Source organism: Heteronotia binoei, chromosome 9 (genome assembly GCF_032191835.1).
Source record: "Heteronotia binoei isolate CCM8104 ecotype False Entrance Well chromosome 9, APGP_CSIRO_Hbin_v1, whole genome shotgun sequence".
Taxonomy (NCBI): Eukaryota; Metazoa; Chordata; class Lepidosauria; order Squamata; family Gekkonidae; genus Heteronotia; species Heteronotia binoei.
The window spans coordinates 26,347,504-26,365,798 of NC_083231.1; the positions used below are offsets into that span (position 1 = coordinate 26,347,504).

Genomic DNA, 18,295 nt, shown 5'->3' on the forward strand with positions numbered 1-18,295 from the left:
CTAAAACAGATTACAAAGGCTGTTGGGAAGGGGGCCTTGGTTTCAATCAGGATTCTGCAGCTTGCAACCCTGCCAAATGCTGATAAATTTGTTTCTGCTGCCCACCAGAGTCTGCAAGAACAGGGGTCTTGTCCTCAAGCACCTGGCAAGCTAGAGTGCTGCATTTCTCTTGGTAGGTCATGAGAGAAGCAGCCCTCTAACCTCCATGCCATAAGAGACCCTGTGAGGTAGTTTAGGCTGAGAGTGTGCGAATGGCCAGAGATCGCCCAGTAAGTTTCCATAGCAGAGTGGGGGTTGGAACCTGGGTTTCCCAAAGCACTTTAACCACTAGGCTACGCCGGCTGACTATGATGCAGGCAGCAGGTTTCCTGCTAAGGTTGCCAACTTCCAAGTGGTGGCTGGAGATTGCCCACTATTACAACTGAACTCCAGGTGATAGAGATCAGTGCACCTGGAGAAAATGGCTGCTTTGGAAGTTGGACTCTATGGCCCCACTGAAGGCCCTCCCCTCCCCATACCCCACCCTTAATAATTTTGGGGTCTCCTCCACAGACAGTCCTATGCAGCTTCAAGGTCAATCTGATGAAACACTCTTTTCCTCCATTGTACCAAGTGAATGTTGCAAAAACCTCACAGCAGGGCTTTCCTGAATGCTTTTCTACCCCATTAACTCATTTTGATGGGCTTTCCTGAATTCCTGGGAGACAAGAAGGGGGAACAGGATGACATAAGGGGTAGCAAAGGTACTTGAGATGACGTGTGCAGTCATACGTGAGACTGAACAGTATTGACCTTACCCTCCTTTTCAGGAGCAGCTATTGTGTAGGGAGCCTAACAGCCACACAGAGATACTCCCAATAATGTGCAGTCACCATCAGGGGTGGAATTCTAGCAGGAGCCCTTTTGCATATTAGGCCACACCCCCTGATGTAGCCAACCTTCCAAGAGCTTACAAAAAAGAGCCTTGTAAGCTCTTGGAGGATTGGCTACATCAGGGGTGTGTGGCCTAATATGCAAAGGAGCTCCTGCTAGAATTCCACCCCTGGTCTCCATGTTATGTTAATGGGGTGGGGGGGAGACATATTTACTATTCATATACCAGTCTGGTACATGTGAACTGATCATTGGATTATTCGGGGTTCACTTTCAAGCATACCTAGGCTGAACTCGCATGGTAAATATGCACAGTGCCACTGTCTGTTCACAAAACATGGGGCCTGTCTACGTGCATCTCAGGTCAGGTGCACTCCCAATACACGTCAGTGGTGATAGGCTCCTAGTTCTCATGACAATTAATTTATTGTACTTCACTGTTTTCTAGGCAGTTACCTGTTTCATCAGATGAAATCCAGCGGAGGCAGCATTTTGCAATGGAAGCACTTGCCATAATTCACGTGTTCTGCTTCAAGTTTCCATGGAATTCTCAGCTCAGAGTTCAAGGAGCAGCATAGGAACAGAGAAAAGTGTCACTTACCCAGAATTCCCTATCAGGCAGAGTGCAAGAAGCAGTTCATCTTGTGTAAATAAAAAAATAGAGGGTGTGATGGACAGGTTTCGTTATGGTGGAGCTCCCAATAATCAGCCGGGGCACTGGAGCCTTTATCATTCATAAATGACCTAGAGACAGAGGCAAGTAGAGTAGCATCCAAGGATACAGATGACAACAAATTAAGATGATGAAATCCAACATACACTGTGAAGAACTACAGATGGCATGGCGTCTCTTCGAACTGGATGAACAACAAATGGACTATCTAGTGTGAGTAAGCAAAATGTGATGCATACAGGAAACAAACCAAAAAAAAGGTTAACTAAACTTCATACTGATGGAAATAGGATGAAAGAGATCTCGTGCTTGTGGTGACCAGCTTACTGAAACCAGCCATCCACTGTGCAGCAGATAACCAAGGGGAATTCAATTAATACTTCTTCAAAAAGTGAAACTTACATTTGAAAAACTGAAGTACATTTCTGGCCCTACCATTTTGAACAAAAAAAAAAATAGCACGAGGTTCAGTAAAAAAAAAATCCAGAATGATCAAAATATTGGACAATATTCCCTATGAAGAAAGGCTAAGGCTAGAAAAGGTAAAAAGGTAAAGGTAGTCCCCTGTGCAAGCACCAGTAATTTCCAACTCTGGGGTGAGGTCGCATCATGACGTTTTCATGGCAGACTTTTTACAGGGTGGTTTGTGACCCCGGAAGGATGGAAGGCTGAGTCAACCTTGAGCCGGCTACCTGAACCCAGTTTCCTCTGGGATCGAACTCAGGATGGGAGCAGAGAGCTTGGACTGCAGTACTGCAGCTCTACCACTCTGCGCCACGGGACTCTCAAGGCTAGAAAAAGAGAGGACTAAAGGGGACCATGATAGTGGATTTATAACATTATAAAAGGGGGGATTTTTCTCTTTTCCCCAACACTAGAATGAAAAGGGGGAGAGGAATTATCCAATGAAATTGATGGGCAGAAGGTTAAGAGCAAACAAAAGGAGTCTTCTGTTTCATACCATGCATAGTCAACTGAAGAAATTCACTCCCAGTAATGGTGGTGATAACTTTAAGGGGGGAAAGGGAAGGCAGATTCATGTAGGAAGGGAGCTGTGTGAGCAGGGAGAGCTAATGGAACCTCCATGTATCAAGACAATATACCAATACCACTGAATAGCAGATGCCATACAAGCTGCTGACAGCAAGCCCTATTTATTGCTATCCCAACAGGACTCTTGCATTCTGAAGGTGAGGCCTATAATGCTAGAATAGGAGAGGGACAAAGGAGGAAGAGAAAGGCCTTATGTTCGGCTCCAGGTCGTCATTTCTGCCAGCCTCTGTGATTTGGGGACCCAAAGAAAAACCGTGACAAAATAACGAATACAGTCATTAGTTCATTTATAATTATTTATGTCTGAAACTTCAAAGTACTTGATTATCATGCTCCAATCCAACAATTAGTATTTTAAGGTAAGTATAATTCATTTACAAAACGCATCTAAGCACAATCACATCAGAACAAATACCTTAAAGTGCTTAGTGCTACAAAGTGCTTGTAAGTCAAAGTGCCTGTGCAGGTTTTGCTTCCAAAAGGAATATATCTGAAGATTCCCAGACGTCCCTCTGACGGAGCCTGGAGCCGGCAGGACGCTTGTCGCACCGTTTCCACTGTCTTTATGAAAGAGGGATATCCAAAAAGTTGTATTTCACAATGGCTACATAAAGCAAACATATACATCTCCAATAACATTACTTTTCCAAATACAAAATTCATGTTAGCAATAATTGCAAACAACTCACCACTTAAGGGCAAGGACTGAAGCTAATACGAGCACGCAGTATCATTCCCAAGGCGTATTACCGCCTCTGTGATTTGTCTGGTGTGGCTTCACTCCTCCACTCACCTGGAGCAACCACCTGGAAGAATAGAAGCCCTGGGAAGGGAGGGCTGTGACTGGTTGTCACTCTCCAGGTAGGGTTGCCAGCCTCCAGGTGGGAGATCTCCAGCTTTTTACCCTTTATCTCCAGCTGGCAGAGATCAGCTCCCCTGGAGAAAGTGGCTGCTTTGGAGGGTGGACTCCATGGCATTGGGCCATGCTGAGGCCCCTCCCCTCCCTAAACCCCCAAGTTTCAGGTATTTTCCAACACAGACCTGACACCCCTACCTCCAGGTGGTAACTGGGTGGGTCCCAGAGTGACAACTGACCTCCAGCCAACAGAGATCAGTGTCCCTGGAGGAAATGGTATCCATGGAGGGCGAGACTCTATGGCATCATCATAGCTCCACAGAGTTCCCTTCTCCCAGTTCCCCCTCTCCTCATTGAGTTCCCTTCCCCCAGTTCTGTCTTCCCCAGGGCAGCCCTGCCACTAGGCAAACTCGGCAATTGCCTAGGACGCCAGCCTTCTGGAGGCACTGAATTGGGTGCTGACTCAGTGATGTTATCACTGCGGGGGGGGGGGGGGCAGGTCTTTTTTTTTGTAGCAGGAACACCTTTGCATATTAGGCCACACATCCCTGATGTAGCCAGTCCTCCTGGAGCTTACAGTAGGCCCTGAGCTGAGAGCCCTGTAAGGATTGGCTACAACAGGGGTGTGTGGCCTAATATGCAAAGGGATTCCTGCTACAAAAAAAAAGCCCTGCCCCACCCACTGATAACACCACCGTCAGCATCAAATTCAGTGCCCCCAGAAGGCTGGCGCCCTAGGCAATTGCCTAGTTTGCCTAGTGGCAGGGCTGCCCTGGGGAAGACAGAACTGAGGAAAGGGAAGGGAACTCCCTGCCTGCCCACTTTGTGTCTGCACTGAAAGCTGCCCAGCTGCAGGAGCCAGGGCCAGCTTCTTGCCTCTGGGGGGTGGGGGGTGGGGAGGGCCGCAAACAAGGCTCGTCGTCCCCAGAGCAGCTGGCTGGAAGGCTGGGTGCACCAACCAGGCCAGGCAGCCAGGGCTGGATTGACAATTAGGCCAAGGAGGCACTGGACTACAGGCCCCCACGCCTTTAGGGGCCCCAGGCTGGCTCCCCACCACCACCCGGCTCTCCCCCACCTGTTTTCCTGGTTTGCAGCCCTCCCACACTCCCAGCCTGCATGAACAGCCAGCAACTGAGCCGCTCTGTGCCTGACTTGCTTGGTGTGGTGACTGCTGGTCTTGTCCTCAAGTTTGCCTCTCTCTGCCTCTCCCCCATAGCTTTGTCAGAGGGGGTTTTGAGAAGGTACCTGCAGGCTGCAGCAGGGGGCCACCAGCTACAGGGCGGGCGCCCCAACTCTGAGATAATTTGCCAGCCCCAAGATTTTGACTTCTGAGGGCCCTCCACAGGGTTTCATCTGGCACTCTTATCTGGGAGAACGGGTTTGATTCCCCACTCCTCCACTTGCAGCTGCTGGAATGGCCTTGGGTCAGCCATAGCCCTCGTAGGAGCTGCCCTTGAAAGGGCAGCTTCTGAGAGAGCTCTCTCAGCCCCACCCACCTCGCAGGGTGTCTGTTGTGGGGGGGAAGATATAGGAGATTGTAAGCCGCTCTGAGTCTCTGATTCAGAGAGAAGGGCGGGGTATAAATCTGCAGTCTTCTTCTCTGCAGGCAGCCCTGGCAACAGCCACGGGCCTTGGGGCTTCCCTGCCCTTTCCCCCTGTTATGCAAAGCCAGTTGACTGAGCCCCTGCCCGCCCGGCCCTGCCCTGCCCTACGGCCCCCCGCCTGCTGCAGCGGCATCGGGCAATCTTGGGGCCCCCACACCCTGGGACAAAGACGAGGGAAAGGGTGGCTTGGGCTCAGCGCCCCCAGGGGCTCCTTGCATGCCCTGCTGAGTTTCAAGGCTGGGGAAGGAAGGGAGGGAGGGAGGAAAGAAGGAAGGAAGGAATGGAGGAAGGGAGGGAGGGAGGGAGGATGGGAGGGAGGAAAGGAGGGAGGGAAGAAAGAAGGGAGGGAGGGAGGAAGGAAGGAAGGAAGGAAGGAAGGGAGGGAGGGAGGAAAGGAGGGAGGGAGGGAGGGAGGGAGGAAGGAAGGAAGGTAGGGAGGGAGGGAGGAAGGAAGGGAGGGAGGATGGGAGGGAGGGAGGAAGGAAGGGAGGGAGGGAGGATGGGAGGGAGGGAGGGAGGAAAGGAGGGAGGAAGGAAGGAAGGAAGGAAGGAAGGAAGGAAGGAAGGAAGGAAGGAAGGAAGGAAGGAAGGAAGGGAGGGAGGGAGGGAGGGAGGGAGGGAGGAAGGAAGAGAGGGAGGGCGGGAGGATGGGAGGGAAAGAGGAAGGGAGGGAGGGAGGGAGGGCTTCGTCAGGCTGAAGTGGGTGGCTGGGGATGAAGGGAAGGGAACGAACATGGGGATCGTGTAGGGTTGCCAGATCCAGGGCGGGACACTCTGGGAGATTTGGGGATGGAGCCTGGAGAGGACGGGGCCTCTGTGATGTACAATGCCATCAAGCCCACCCTGCAAAGCCTCCCTTTTCTCCAGGGCAGTAAAGCTCTGTATTCTTGGTGCTGGGGGGGGGGGCACAGTGAGAGGACTGGCCCCACTGATGAACCTCCTGATGGCGCCTGGGTTTTTTTTGGCCACTGCGTGACACAGAGTGTTGGACTGGATGGGCCATTGGCCTGATCCAACATGGCTTCTCTTATGTTCTCTTAACTGATCTCTGTAGCCAAGAGATGAGCTGTAATTCCAGGGGATCCCCCGGTCCCACCTGGAGGCTGGCATCCCTAACGTTTGACGTGGAATGCGGGGGGGGGAGGGAACGAGGAGTCACCCGCGAGCCCCCGTCTATTTCCATAGCAAACCGGAGCTCAACGATCTCCGCAGGCCAAGGAAGGAACCCAGGACCGTTTAAACCGAATTAGCTGAAGATTCACGGGGCGGCGGCATAAGGATTCGGCGAGGCTCACAGCAATGCGGAGGAACGCGTTCCCTCCAAAGCCCGACCGAAAAGCGGGCTGTGCGCTCTGCGTTCAAAGCAACCGGAGAGGCCAAGGTGCAGCCAGCCACCGACCGGGGCGCATGCGAGAGCTGGAGAAAAAAAATCCATCCCGATGACTGTTTCGATCGCCTCCTTTCTGGAGGGCTTCAAAAACTCAGTAGCCATCATTTGGGGGGGGGGGGGTGCGGGGGGGGGCTGAGTAAGGGCGCAAAGGATGGTTCTGGGCCGGCTGAAGACTGTGCCGCCGAGCGAGGTTTTCTCCAGGAGCTAGAAACGCCTTCGCCGAACGCGCGCCCGAGCGCCGGCATCGCCCAGAGGGGCCTCGGATTGCTTGCGGAAGGCAGGGGAATAAAAGGAATCCGGAGCGGGGTGTGTGTGAATGAAAGGAATCCGAATTGCATGGGGGAAGGCAGGGGAATAAAAGGAATCCGGAGGAGGCAACCCCCCCCCCCCCAACTCAGTGAACTCACATCTGGATTGAGTAGCCTCAGGAACCCAGGCCTGAGCCCAACCGGCTGTGGGAGGAATCTTCTCCCTTGCAGGTCGATTTCAAGATGAAAACGACACACTCAAGCTCCTTCCTGTTATTTGAAGGGTTCTTTGAAAAAATATAAAGATCAGCCTTTGGAGCCTGGAACCGTCCGCTTGTCCTCCCCCCCCACCCCCCCGCCCACAGGTGTGTTTGGGAGAAACTCCTGGGGTCCCCCCACCAAGGTTCCCTCTTGGTGGATTTCACAGGGGGCCTTGGTGGATTTCACAGGGGGCCCTGCCGGCCTCCCGGCCCCTTTGGGGCCATTTCACGCCGCTCGGGGGGGGGAGGGTCTCTTTGCAGCGCAATTGAGCGTGGAACTGACATGCTACCCTAGAATCCGAGAAACCAACTCTGCGATTCTCTGGTTTTAGTGTAGAATGTCAGTTTGAGGACAGGGCTAAACCAGGATGAAAGGTTTAGTGCGGAATTGGTGAGAGAGAGGGGTGGGGGGAGATTTTGGGTTTTTTAAATTAAGCGGGGGGGCCAAACACCCCTTTCTCGCAGGCACGCACCCTCTCTCTCCCCCTCCCCCTCCCCCTCTTCCTAGGTATACACTACAGGATCAGTTAAAAGGGGAGTCTTAAAAGCTGGGGGCAAATCGGATCAGGGGAAATCGTCACCCAACTTTCATTCTTTTCCAAAGGAGGCTGATTGAATTAAAGGGGGCAGGAGGCTGCTGGTTGCGGGGCCTGCGGTGGTGGGGGGGGGAGAGGCTCGAGGAAGAGAGAAGGGACTCGGGACGTCAATGGTGTGTATTAAATTCTAATTAGAGATGCAGGAATCAGCCAGAGGGAGGTTGGACGGCCCTCTCCCTCTCTCTCTCTCTCCCCCCTCCCCTCCCCACCCCACCTCCTCCCCACTCTTGCCTTCCTCTCCCCCCCCCCCAGTTGCCAGCCCAATAGACGGATGAGTTATTGTCATGTAAAAAGCGCCCGCGATCAGACCCACCGCTTCGCTATTGTCCAAGTGGAAAGAGCCAAGTTTATTATGAGGACTGTATGCTCTAGAGACCTGGGGCTAGGCTTGCTCAGAGGAGCCCTTTTTTTCATAAAACTCGCCGCGGCTGGTAGCGGGGAGGCCACAACGGCAACGCCAGCCGAGCGGTGAGCATCTCTCCCTCTCGCCTCGACGCCTGGCTCGGCGGCCCCCCCTTCCCGACCGCCCCCCAAAGCCTCCCTTTCCCCCCCAAGCCCGATCCGAGGCTCCCTTTCCCCCCCTGCCTCTCCCCCCCCAGCCCGCCCCCGCCAGCCAGCCAGCCAGCCGCCCCCCCAAGCCAGCCCAGCCCGTCCCGTCGCAGCCTTTTCAATGTATAAAATGGAATATTCTTATCTCAATTCCTCCGCCTACGAGTCCTGTATGGCCGGCATGGACACGTCCAGCCTGGCTTCGGCGTACGCGGACTTCAGCTCCTGCAGCCAGGCCAGCGGCTTCCAGTACAACCCCATCCGGACCACTTTCGGGGCCACGTCGGGCTGCCCGTCCCTCACGCCCGGCTCCTGCAGCCTGGGCTCGTTGCGAGACCACCAGAGCAGCCCCTACGCGGCAGGTAAGGCGGGCTGGGCTCGAGGGGGCCGACGGGGAGGGGAGAGACCCCGCCGGGGGGGAGCCTCGACGGCGGCCGCCGCAGTCCCTCCGTGGCCTCGCCTGCGTGGCCCCCAGCGGCTGGGCTGGCTGGCATTGGGAGGAGAGAGGCGGCGAGGTGGTGTTTAGTTATTTACCCGACGAAATTTGCTTACCCAAATGAAAGGATTTATCACGTTAGGAGCGATCGCGGGGAGAAAAAAGGGAGCGGGGAAGGAGGGGTGGCGGCGGGGGGGGGGAGAGAAGGGGGGTTGTAATTCACTTACACCGTTACACTATCCGAAGTCACACCCGAAACCGCCAACAAAATTATCTTAAGCTGCCAAAATGATCGGCATAATTTATTTACTTTGCGAGGGAGACGGAAAAGCTGGGAGGGGGGGGGGGAGAGAATAATTAAATAAGCCGGAAGGAAAAGCTCGTTACTGACACCGTCTTCTTCTCCTTCTTCGCCTTCATCCTCCTCCTCTCCTCTCTCTCAACCCGCCTCGGTCGAACAACCCAAGAGCGCATCGCCCTTCTGGTTCTCCATCCGTGTTTCCCTTGGCTTTCCCCCCGCATCTTTCTCGACGGGGCGGACACACCAGACCCCCGCCCCAGCCCAGGAGCCCTCCTGGGCTTCGGTCCCGCTCCACCCAAGGCCCGGCTTTTCTCTCTTTCTCCCCCACTAGTGGATTCGACGGCAGCTGGATCGCAGCCGCCCCGCTTTTGGGGAAAAAAAAAAAAAGGAGGTTCTGGGTTCAAAACCCAGCCGGCTTCGGCGGCGGGCAGGCGGCCCGGTTGACCCACCTCCGCCGCCCGAGCGCTTGCCTGGCCGGGGTCTCCGATGCGGAGTCAAGCCTCTGAGAAAGCGAGGAGCTCGAAGCCGGAGTCACTCCGCCTCGGGGTTGCCCCGTCGGACGCGCCGAGAATGCCGCCCAACCTCGCGCAGGCAGCGCCCCCTCCCCGGTGCAATGCTGAACCCCCCCTCCAAAAAAGACGTGTCGGGGGTTCCAAGGTGGAGTTTAGCATAAACCGATTTCCCGGTTCTTGGTTCACCGCGCGCGACCCTGCGATGCCAAAAGGAAGTCTCTTGAGGAGCGCCGGAGAGAGAGAGGCAGGTCAAACTCAACCCTTTTCCCACCCTGGACACAACCACAGACTCCCTCTGCAGCCATTCATTTCCAAAGCGAAAGTTCCTTTCCAGCTTTTTGGGGTTTTTTGGGGGGGGGGCAGTTTAAATTCGCAGCTGTTCCCGGATGCCGGGAAGCGATAGTACCAACTGGGCCTCGTGCGCTCCAAACGCAAACCTTGGTTCTGGTCTTCAGACGGCCGAGGGTATTCTGGTTTCGACTCCGCCAATGCAGCGAGCCGAGCTCTTCAGAACCCAGGGAGGGGTCTCGGTAGATCTGGGAAACGGAGCCGGGCGGGTCTTGGGAAGGAAGGCCGCCGAGGAAGACTCTGCAGAGGAAGGCGATGGTGGCGAATCACCGCTGCGTTTCAGCGGCCTCGAAAGCGCCGTTGCTGGGCTCGCCATAGGGCGCTGGGCAGTCCAATTTCGCACTAGATCTTGAATCCTGATTTAGACTAGAATCAGAGAAACCAACTTTATGACTCGATGATTCTATGGTTTTAGTGCAGAAAGTCCGTTTGGGGACAGAGTTAAACCAGGATGAAAGCTCTAGTGCGAAATTGGCAGAGAATCCAGTTCTATGATTCCATAATGTCAATTTCGCGGTAGACTTTTAATCCCGGGTTAGCCCTGTCTCCAAACTGACATTCTACACTAGAATCAGAGAATCGGATAAACCAATTCTATGGCTCGATGATTCTACGATTTTAGTGTAGAATGTCAGTTTGGAGACAGGGCGAAACCAAGATTAAAGGTCTAGTGCGAAATTGGTCAGAATCTGTGCGTTGGCCAATGGCGGCCCTGGGATCACCGGGCTCTCTTTGCTTCTCTCCCCACTCTTCTCCCCACCCCCCACACACTTAGTGCCCTACAAGCTCTTCACCGACCACGGGGGGTTGAACGAGAAAAGGAAGCAGAGGCGCATCCGGACCACCTTCACCAGCGCCCAGCTCAAGGAACTGGAGCGGGTCTTCGCCGAAACCCATTACCCGGACATCTACACCCGAGAGGAGCTGGCCCTCAAGATCGACCTCACGGAAGCCCGAGTGCAGGTAGGCCCAGGGGCTCCCGTTGGGGAAGGGCAGCCAGCGCCTTCCTCCTCCCCGGCCCCACTGGCCGTGAGGCAGGTCGCCAAAGGCGCAGAGACCTCCCTTCAGCATTCAGAACAAGCCTGCAGAATTTTGGCGCTTGCCATTTGGGGCGGGACAAACATCCCCAAAAGAGAGGCAGAGAGCAGGCCGGGCTGGCCCTAGACTGGCACCCTAGGCAGGCTAACTTTTGGTGCCCCCCCCCTGATAACATCACCGAGTCACATGGGGGGGGCGCCCAATCTGGCACCCCCAGAATGCCGGCGCCCTACGCAGTTGCCTAGGGCAAGTCTGGCACAAGATGGACTCCCATCTTGTTGAAACCTTCTATACCTATTCATGTCCTCCCTTTGGCATCTGTTGATTCTGGACTCTAGCTCTTTTCTCCTCCTATGAACCAAAGGAGGCACTTTCTAAATCATGATAAAAGTGTGTGAAGGTTTGAGAGTTTTTTTTTTTTTTTTTACTTTCTTTATATCCTCTCCTCTGTTTTATCTTCACAACCCTGCGAGGTAGGTTTGGCGGAGAGCCTGTGCCTGGCTCAAGGTCACCCAGTGAGTTTCCACTACACGGTTCAAACCTGGAGGTCCCAGATTCTAGTCTGGCACGCTGGCTCTCTGGTCAAATGGCCGGGTCACAAGTTTAAGGCTTCTTAGCTGTTCCCTCCTATCTGGTGAGAGACAGCGGCTGCGATTACACACACTAAATAATGCGCTTTAAATCCACCTTCAAAGCACTTTCCAACTGGATTGTACTGTGGGAGCTGGACTGAAAAGTGTATTATTTAATGTGTGTGATCTCAGCCCGCATTTCCCCTCTAGGTCAGATCGGGCTAGTGCATCATCCCGCCCCCCACTGTTTGGCTCGCTTGCTGGAGCCGTCTGTTTGTTTTGCACATGCTTGTTCTCAGCATGTGACACATCAGGAAAGGCTGGTATATAGCTTGGGGGAGGGGAGGGGGCTGGACAAGGTGACCTTGGCTTCTTTCTAGAATTATAATTCATGTCCTACTGAATCGAATATTTTGTGGTTCTTGCCTGCAATTCTCATGCTGTGAGTTAGTTTAGCCAGGGGTCATTTGAGTTAGTTTAGCCAGGGGTCATTTTGCAAAAAAAAAAGGTGCGGGAGCGCATTAGCGTAACTCATTTGCATATGCCACACACTTGTGACATCACCAGAAGGTATACTAAATTATATCAGCTCAGCATCTACCTTAGAATGCTTCTGGAATTATAATTGTCAATTTGCCATAATAAAAATTTACTCCCATCATACTTTTTAAATTACTTTCTCCTATATGGCCACAGTGGCCTGATTTTCATCTGCTTTATATGTTTTGGTTATTTCCCCATTTTTTTGTGGAGGGGAAATATTAGAAAGTTTGTCAAATCTTACAGTTCAGGAAAAAAATTCTCACAGGGGGTTTGAACAATGGAGTCCAGAAGCAAGTATTGGGGTGGGGGTGGGGTTAAGAAATAAAGAGCGCAGTAACATTTGGAGGTTTCGGAGCCCCGCTCCCGCCCAAAATGAGGCCTGAGTTTAGTTTCTTAGAATTCAAAGACGTATTTATTTATGTCATTTGACTTTTAGCCCTCCCTCTCCCACAAGCAGGCTCCCGGCAGGTCACAACATACATCTAACATAAACCAGCAATTAAAACATTGTCAACGATTTAAAATCCAGTGTCTTCAATTTACATTTGTAAATTCTTAAACAGAGAGAACCCTCAATCTAAATAACCCACAGAATAATTTATCAACCTGTAGTCCAGGAACCTACGCACCATTCCCTTTTAAAACAAGATTATTTGATTTGGAATTACTGCACTGAATATGCAGTGGTGTAGAATAGAATCCCCCCCCCCAAGATTTCCCGCCCCCCTTTTAACACTCCAGTGTTATAGCTGTGAACACAAGAGACTGTCAAAAAATAAATAACCATTAACAATATAATCCTGTTCAGGGTTGTCCCAGTTTTTACTCAGTGATTCCAACTGGGGTTATACTGGAGTAGTTCTTCACTGGATGGCATTGTAAGTGCTTCATAATATTCTACCCAGCAGAGAAGCCATTCATTTGTACAGAGATGCATCCTTGGCAATTCTTGATGAGACAAGGAAAAGTTGAGCAGAGAAAGAGAACGCTGCTTTCAGATAGATCCAGGTGGGCAGCCACGTTGGTCTAAAGCAGCAGAACAAAGCAGGAGTCAACCAACTTTTATTCAGAATGTAAGCTTTTGTCTGCATGCCCACTTCTTCAGAGGAGGAATGCAACCCAGATCAAAGGTTTTCTGAATTTATTAATTTTAGTATTCTATTAGTTTTTAACATTGTACCACTTTGCAATCTAAACCCCACAAGCTACATGTAGCTCTGCTCACTGTACCTCATTCCTCGTCTGAAGAAGCATGCACGCACATGAAAGCTTACATTCCGAATAAAAGTTTGTTGGTCTTAAAGGTGCTACTTGACTCCTGCTTTGTTCTGCTGCTTTCAGATGTTACTGAACAGCATCAGTTCCATGCAGCAGGAAGTAAGGGTGAGCAGTGTTTCAGCCTTACAATAATGATGCCACTTAGCAATTGGTAACATGTCAAAAAAATGCAATCTGGCTCAGAATGCCAGTCACCTACCAAACACAGGGAGACAGCATGATGTCGTGTTTAATGTCCCCATTCTGCCATGAAACTCACTGGGTGACCTTGGGACTATTCGTTGGTCTTGCTCGGCAGCACTGCTGCAGTGAAGATAAAATGGAGGAGAGGGAAATGATGTCACTTGCTCTGAGTGGGGAGAAAAGCAGGGTCTAAATATTCCAATAAAATAAACACACCTGGTAGCCCTACAAGATTTATGGACCGGTGGTCTTTTTAGCTTCACTTTCTCTCGTTGCCTACCAAGAGCAATCAACCAAGTGCTTCGCAGGAAAAGTCAGCTGTGTCCTCCACATTGAGGAATATTCACAGTTACCTTCTCAAAAGGAATTTCCAGAAATAACTTCACATGGGTAAGGGGTAGTTGTGTTAGCTTGCTGCACCCACAAATAAAGAGGAAACTGCAGCACTTTGAAAGATCAGCACAGTTTTATTCCAACACAAGCTTTCAGGGACTTGCATCTAATGAACCAAGTCCTAGTCCACAAAAGATTAAAAATAGAAAGGTTTTTAAAAGTGCGCCAAGATTCAGTCTGTATTTTCAGTCCTGTTGATTTCAGGAGTGTGCACACCTCTCATTGGTGAATACGGTTGAATTTACTGCACAGATGTTTGTGAGAGCAGGGTGAAGGCACTGATTTAACCCTTCTGATCAGCAAGTCTGTCTAGTATGGCTTGAAGCTTAGCCACTTCTGTCCCATCTACTGCACCTATTTCTTTCTTGAATCCTCAGAAGATTCAGTTGCATAATCTGAAAACTGATAGAGGATTTGTATGCGTACATACATGCACCAAAATGATGCATATGACTGAAATGTGGAATAGGATACAGATGACTGAAATGTCTGCCTGTCCCACAGTCTCAGATTTCTGAGAGTGAGAATTCGAGATTAAATTCTATTAACCCTGGCAGATAATAATCAAGTCATAGGTTACAAGAACATCAGTCAGTGTTGTTGACAAAGTTAGTATTTTCAGGCTTTGGGGCACAGGTTTTACACTCAAATGGAAATGTGACCTCTTTGGTGGTAAAGGAGTGGACTGCTGGTCGGTAGTACATGTTGCAGTAGTCTCATCCTGTGCTTTTAGAGACTGAAATGGGAATCATTGTCAGTTGACTGATGCAGAATTACAAAAGTCTGTGTCTGATATATTGATGGCCCTAAAGTCACATCTAGGAATTTTTTTTGGGGGGGGAGAAGGAATTATTTTAAAATGTTATTCATGTTATTCAATAAAATAGAATTATCTCTCAATCACAGCACAAGATGTTGCCATTTTTCATTTTTTTATACCATGGAACCTCAGTATTTTAGTTAAACTGAGATTAAAGGATTAATCTGAGATTCATTCATATGCAATATACATTTATATTAATATCTTCAGCCACCGGTCCTGAAAGACTACTAGCTCTTTATCTCTCTCCCCGTTTTTGGTAGTCAACAAATGTTTAAAACGGAATCTGTTTTTCGATGCAGTTTAGTTGGACAGGAGTGGCTTGGATCACAACTTTAGGCAGTCCACCCATCCAGTGACGGGCTAGCCAGGGTGTCAGCTTGCCCGATGGCAAGTGGGCCCCTGATGAAGTGGGCTCCCTTAAACATTAAACAATATGTTTAAAATGTTAATGTCCTTTTAATAGCTTGAAAATATAATATTCGTTACAATATTATTACGGTAATGAAACTAAAATTTCCGTTGTATTTAGGGTTGCCAGCCTCCAGGTGGGGCCTGGGGATCTCCCACTTTTACAACTGATCTCCAAATGCAACCTGTATTTACATTTAATATCTACCGCACACTGCCAGTGAAATGTACAATACAGGTACACTGTAACTACTAAAAATATATATACATTTATTTCGCAAAAGTTTTGATTGTACCTTTTTCCCACTTATGTATTTTTTTTTTGAAAATTTGTATTTATTTCTTATAAAAATTAAATGATAGCCTTATAGTGGTGGGTGGGCCCCCTTTGAATCCATCCTGGCAGCCGATATTTTTAGACCCAGTCCCTTTTCTCTCCTTCCTCCCAGGTGTGGTTCCAAAACCGGCGGGCGAAATTTCGCAAGCAGGAGCGGGCGGCGGCTGCAGCGGCGGCGGCCGCCAAGAACGGCTCGTCGGGCAAGAAGTCGGACGCGTCGCGGGACGACGAGAGCAAGGAGGCCAAGAGCACCGACCCGGACAGCACCGGCGGCCCGGGCCCCAACCCCAACCCGGCGCCCAGCTGCGGCGGAGGGCCCAGCCCTGCTGGAGCCCAAGGCGGGGCCGGCGGTGGAGGCGGGCCCGGGCCGGAGGCGGGCAAAGGGGCGGCGGGGCCCGGCGGCTTGGCGGCGGCGGGGCCCGGGCCAGGCTGGGCTCCCGGGCCGGGGCCCATCACCTCCATCCCGGATTCCTTAGGCGGCCCCTTCGCCAGCGTACTCTCTTCCCTGCAGAGACCCAACGGCACCAAAGGCACCTTGGTCAAGGGCGGCATGTTTTGAACCGGGGGCCGGGGGCGCCGCCGGCCTCCTCCGCGCCCCCTGCGGCAGGGACTCGCCTTGCACCGCTACCACCACCCCGGGCGCGCCGCTTGGAACTGCGGCCTGCAGGCCTCCAGCGGCCCACCGGCCGGGGAGTTGCCTGAGGCCTTTGCAGAGAAACACCCCCCGGCCCTCCGAAGACCTGGACGCGCAAGGGAGGCTCCTGCTGGGGAGGGGGCCCAGCCCGACGGCCCCGGTCTTTCCTGCGCCATGCGGCCGGCACAGCTTTCCTGCAACTCGGCCCTCTCCTGCCCCTCCCCTTTTGCAGGCTCCGCCCGGGAGAAAAACTGGCCACGAGGCGCTTTTTTGTTGGTGTTGCTGCTGCCCTGTGACTTGCTTGGTTGTTTTTTTTGCCCCTCTTCCCAAGTCCTGCCATAAGGCCGATTTACTTGGAACGTGGTGTGGAAACTCGCCCCCCTTCCCCTTCCCAGGTAATTCTCCAGTCGAGGTGGCAAGCCGTTCATCCGCGTGGGTTTGGGCGAGCCCCACGGTTTGCGATTGGGAGCCTCCTTAGCTAAGCGGCCAGGGCGCCTTCCTAACGTGAGCACACTTCCTTTTCCATGCTAGGACTGCTGCGCCCGGAAGAACATGCTCTCGAACATGTGCAGAGGGTGCATTTTTCGCCACGGGGAGCGCCCAGAAACGTTTTTCAGCTCCACGGCGTTTGCAGATATCAGAAGCCAACCCTGTAACTTGTTGCTGCATAAACCAGTCGTTCTTCATTGTCTTGGAATGTATAGTGGCAGATATCCCATTTCCACTCACCCCGCACACACCTTTAAAAACATTTTTTTTTTTTTTTGCTTTGGTATCGAATTTAACAGTTTTGCTAGAAAAATACAGAGTGTGGAGATTCCGTAAAAGTCGTAGTATTTGGAAGCTGGATTTTATCCCGCCCGTGACGAAAACTAGATACAGGTTTATGGAATCGAAATGGGTTGGGTTATGTTTTCTAGATGCTACAGCATATTCTGAAGAGTTTCAGAATTCTTTCAAAGGCTTCCTAAGGAGCCGGACCTCTTCAAATTAGCGTTTTTATACCGCTTGCTCTTAGCCAGCTAGGAGGTACTTTTCATGATAACACGGTCAACCAGTGCCTAGTGTCCCTTGCTGGAGGATATGGCTCAGCCTACCCTGGGAAGGTTAGGGGGTGGCAAACCTAATTTTACCTTAATTTATGCCCTTGCTGAACAATTTGAGCCTAGTTCTCGTAGGCATGCCCATTGCTTGGTGGTTGCTGCACCCGGTCATGACGTGCATATGCAAATAAGCTGCTGGAGACCTACCACCACCAAACAACTTCCACTCGTTCAGTGGAATCCTACATAATACATCTGTTGTCCAGATTACCGTTGTAATCTAGTGATGACTATGCATAGGGTGAGGGGGCTGGCAAACCAGTCTTGCAGTGTGACATGAATTATTCCTGACTGTTAAGGCATAGACCATCTTCTGGCTATTAGCAATGATTAGCAATGGTTTTTGCATTTATGCCTCTCCTCCTCTTTCCCTTCCTCTATTGCAGTTCCTCCAGGCTTATCCACAATTGTATATTTAGCATCCAGGGAAATAGTTTTACCGGAGGAGAATCCTCTCTGTCCAAAAATGCCCGAGGGCTTCCCATCTTTTGTTGGTGAATGGATAATATTCATTCTGAAGATGCTGATTACATTGCCCATGCCATATTTAGACCCTCCTTGTTAGGGTTTTAAATGTTTTTTATTTTATTTTAAAAGGCACAAAAATCTAGGTATTAGTTATGTAGACAGGTATGCTTTGAAGTTTTTTCCCCAGTGTCTTTCTACAACTGTGTTCTGTGACTCAATTGTATAGTGTTAATATTGATACAAAAAATTGTCTACTCTAGTTAGACGTATAAAGAATGTTTTTTCCTCCTTGTAGAATTTATGGTGTGTCTTTACAGAGAAAAAAGGGATCCTCACTGGTTTAAATCCTTTTGCGTTTAGAGAGAGGCCAGTTTCATGCAATGATATCTGCTTTGGTTATCAGGTGCATGTTGTCTTTTTAAAAACAAATTCTTTTCCCTTTGTGAATATGTTTGTGAGCATCGGTCATAAATTATGTTTCAGGATTTTCAGATTTATTTATATGTGGTTAAAATGAATGCTTCTATTTAAAAGGGGAAATATTTCTACATGTGCATATAGTTTTCCAAGAGTGTACCATTAAACTGATTGTTGATAATAAAAAGCAAAATTCAGCCCTTGCCTTTCTCTTAAGCCTAATTTTACTTTCTCTCCAATGATATCATTGGGATAGGCAGCTAATATGAGTGTTAAGGATGAGTGTTGATTGTGGACCTAGAGAGGGGACAGGACCTGGGTGGGGAATAAGAAGAGGGTGTGTATGTATGTTAGATATTCTTAGAGAAAATATATTATTGAGCAGAATTCAAAATTAGC

General features: G+C 50.7%; 1 protein-coding gene across 1 annotated transcript; it reads left to right on the plus strand.

Moving 5' to 3' along the window:
• Positions 1-8,219: 8,219 nt before the first annotated feature.
• PHOX2B (paired like homeobox 2B) lies at positions 8,220-15,847 on the plus strand. Its single transcript, XM_060247302.1, has 3 exons — positions 8,220-8,464; positions 10,475-10,662; positions 15,387-15,847. Exons 1-3 carry the CDS (start codon positions 8,224-8,226, stop codon positions 15,831-15,833), a joined length of 876 nt encoding a protein of 291 aa, XP_060103285.1. The 5' UTR covers positions 8,220-8,223; the 3' UTR covers positions 15,834-15,847.
• Positions 15,848-18,295: the final 2,448 nt, after the last annotated feature.

Bases quoted from the DNA above. Each gene is read 5' to 3' on its own strand.
- PHOX2B (XM_060247302.1), top strand. From the start codon at position 8,224: ATGTATAAAATGGAATATTCTTATCTCAATTCCTCCGCCTACGAGTCC. The intron at 8,465-10,474 runs GTAAGGCGGGCT...CCACACACTTAG, and splicing joins GAGCAGCCCCTACGCGGCAG to TGCCCTACAAGCTCTTCACC. The intron at 10,663-15,386 runs GTAGGCCCAGGG...CCTTCCTCCCAG, and splicing joins TCACGGAAGCCCGAGTGCAG to GTGTGGTTCCAAAACCGGCG.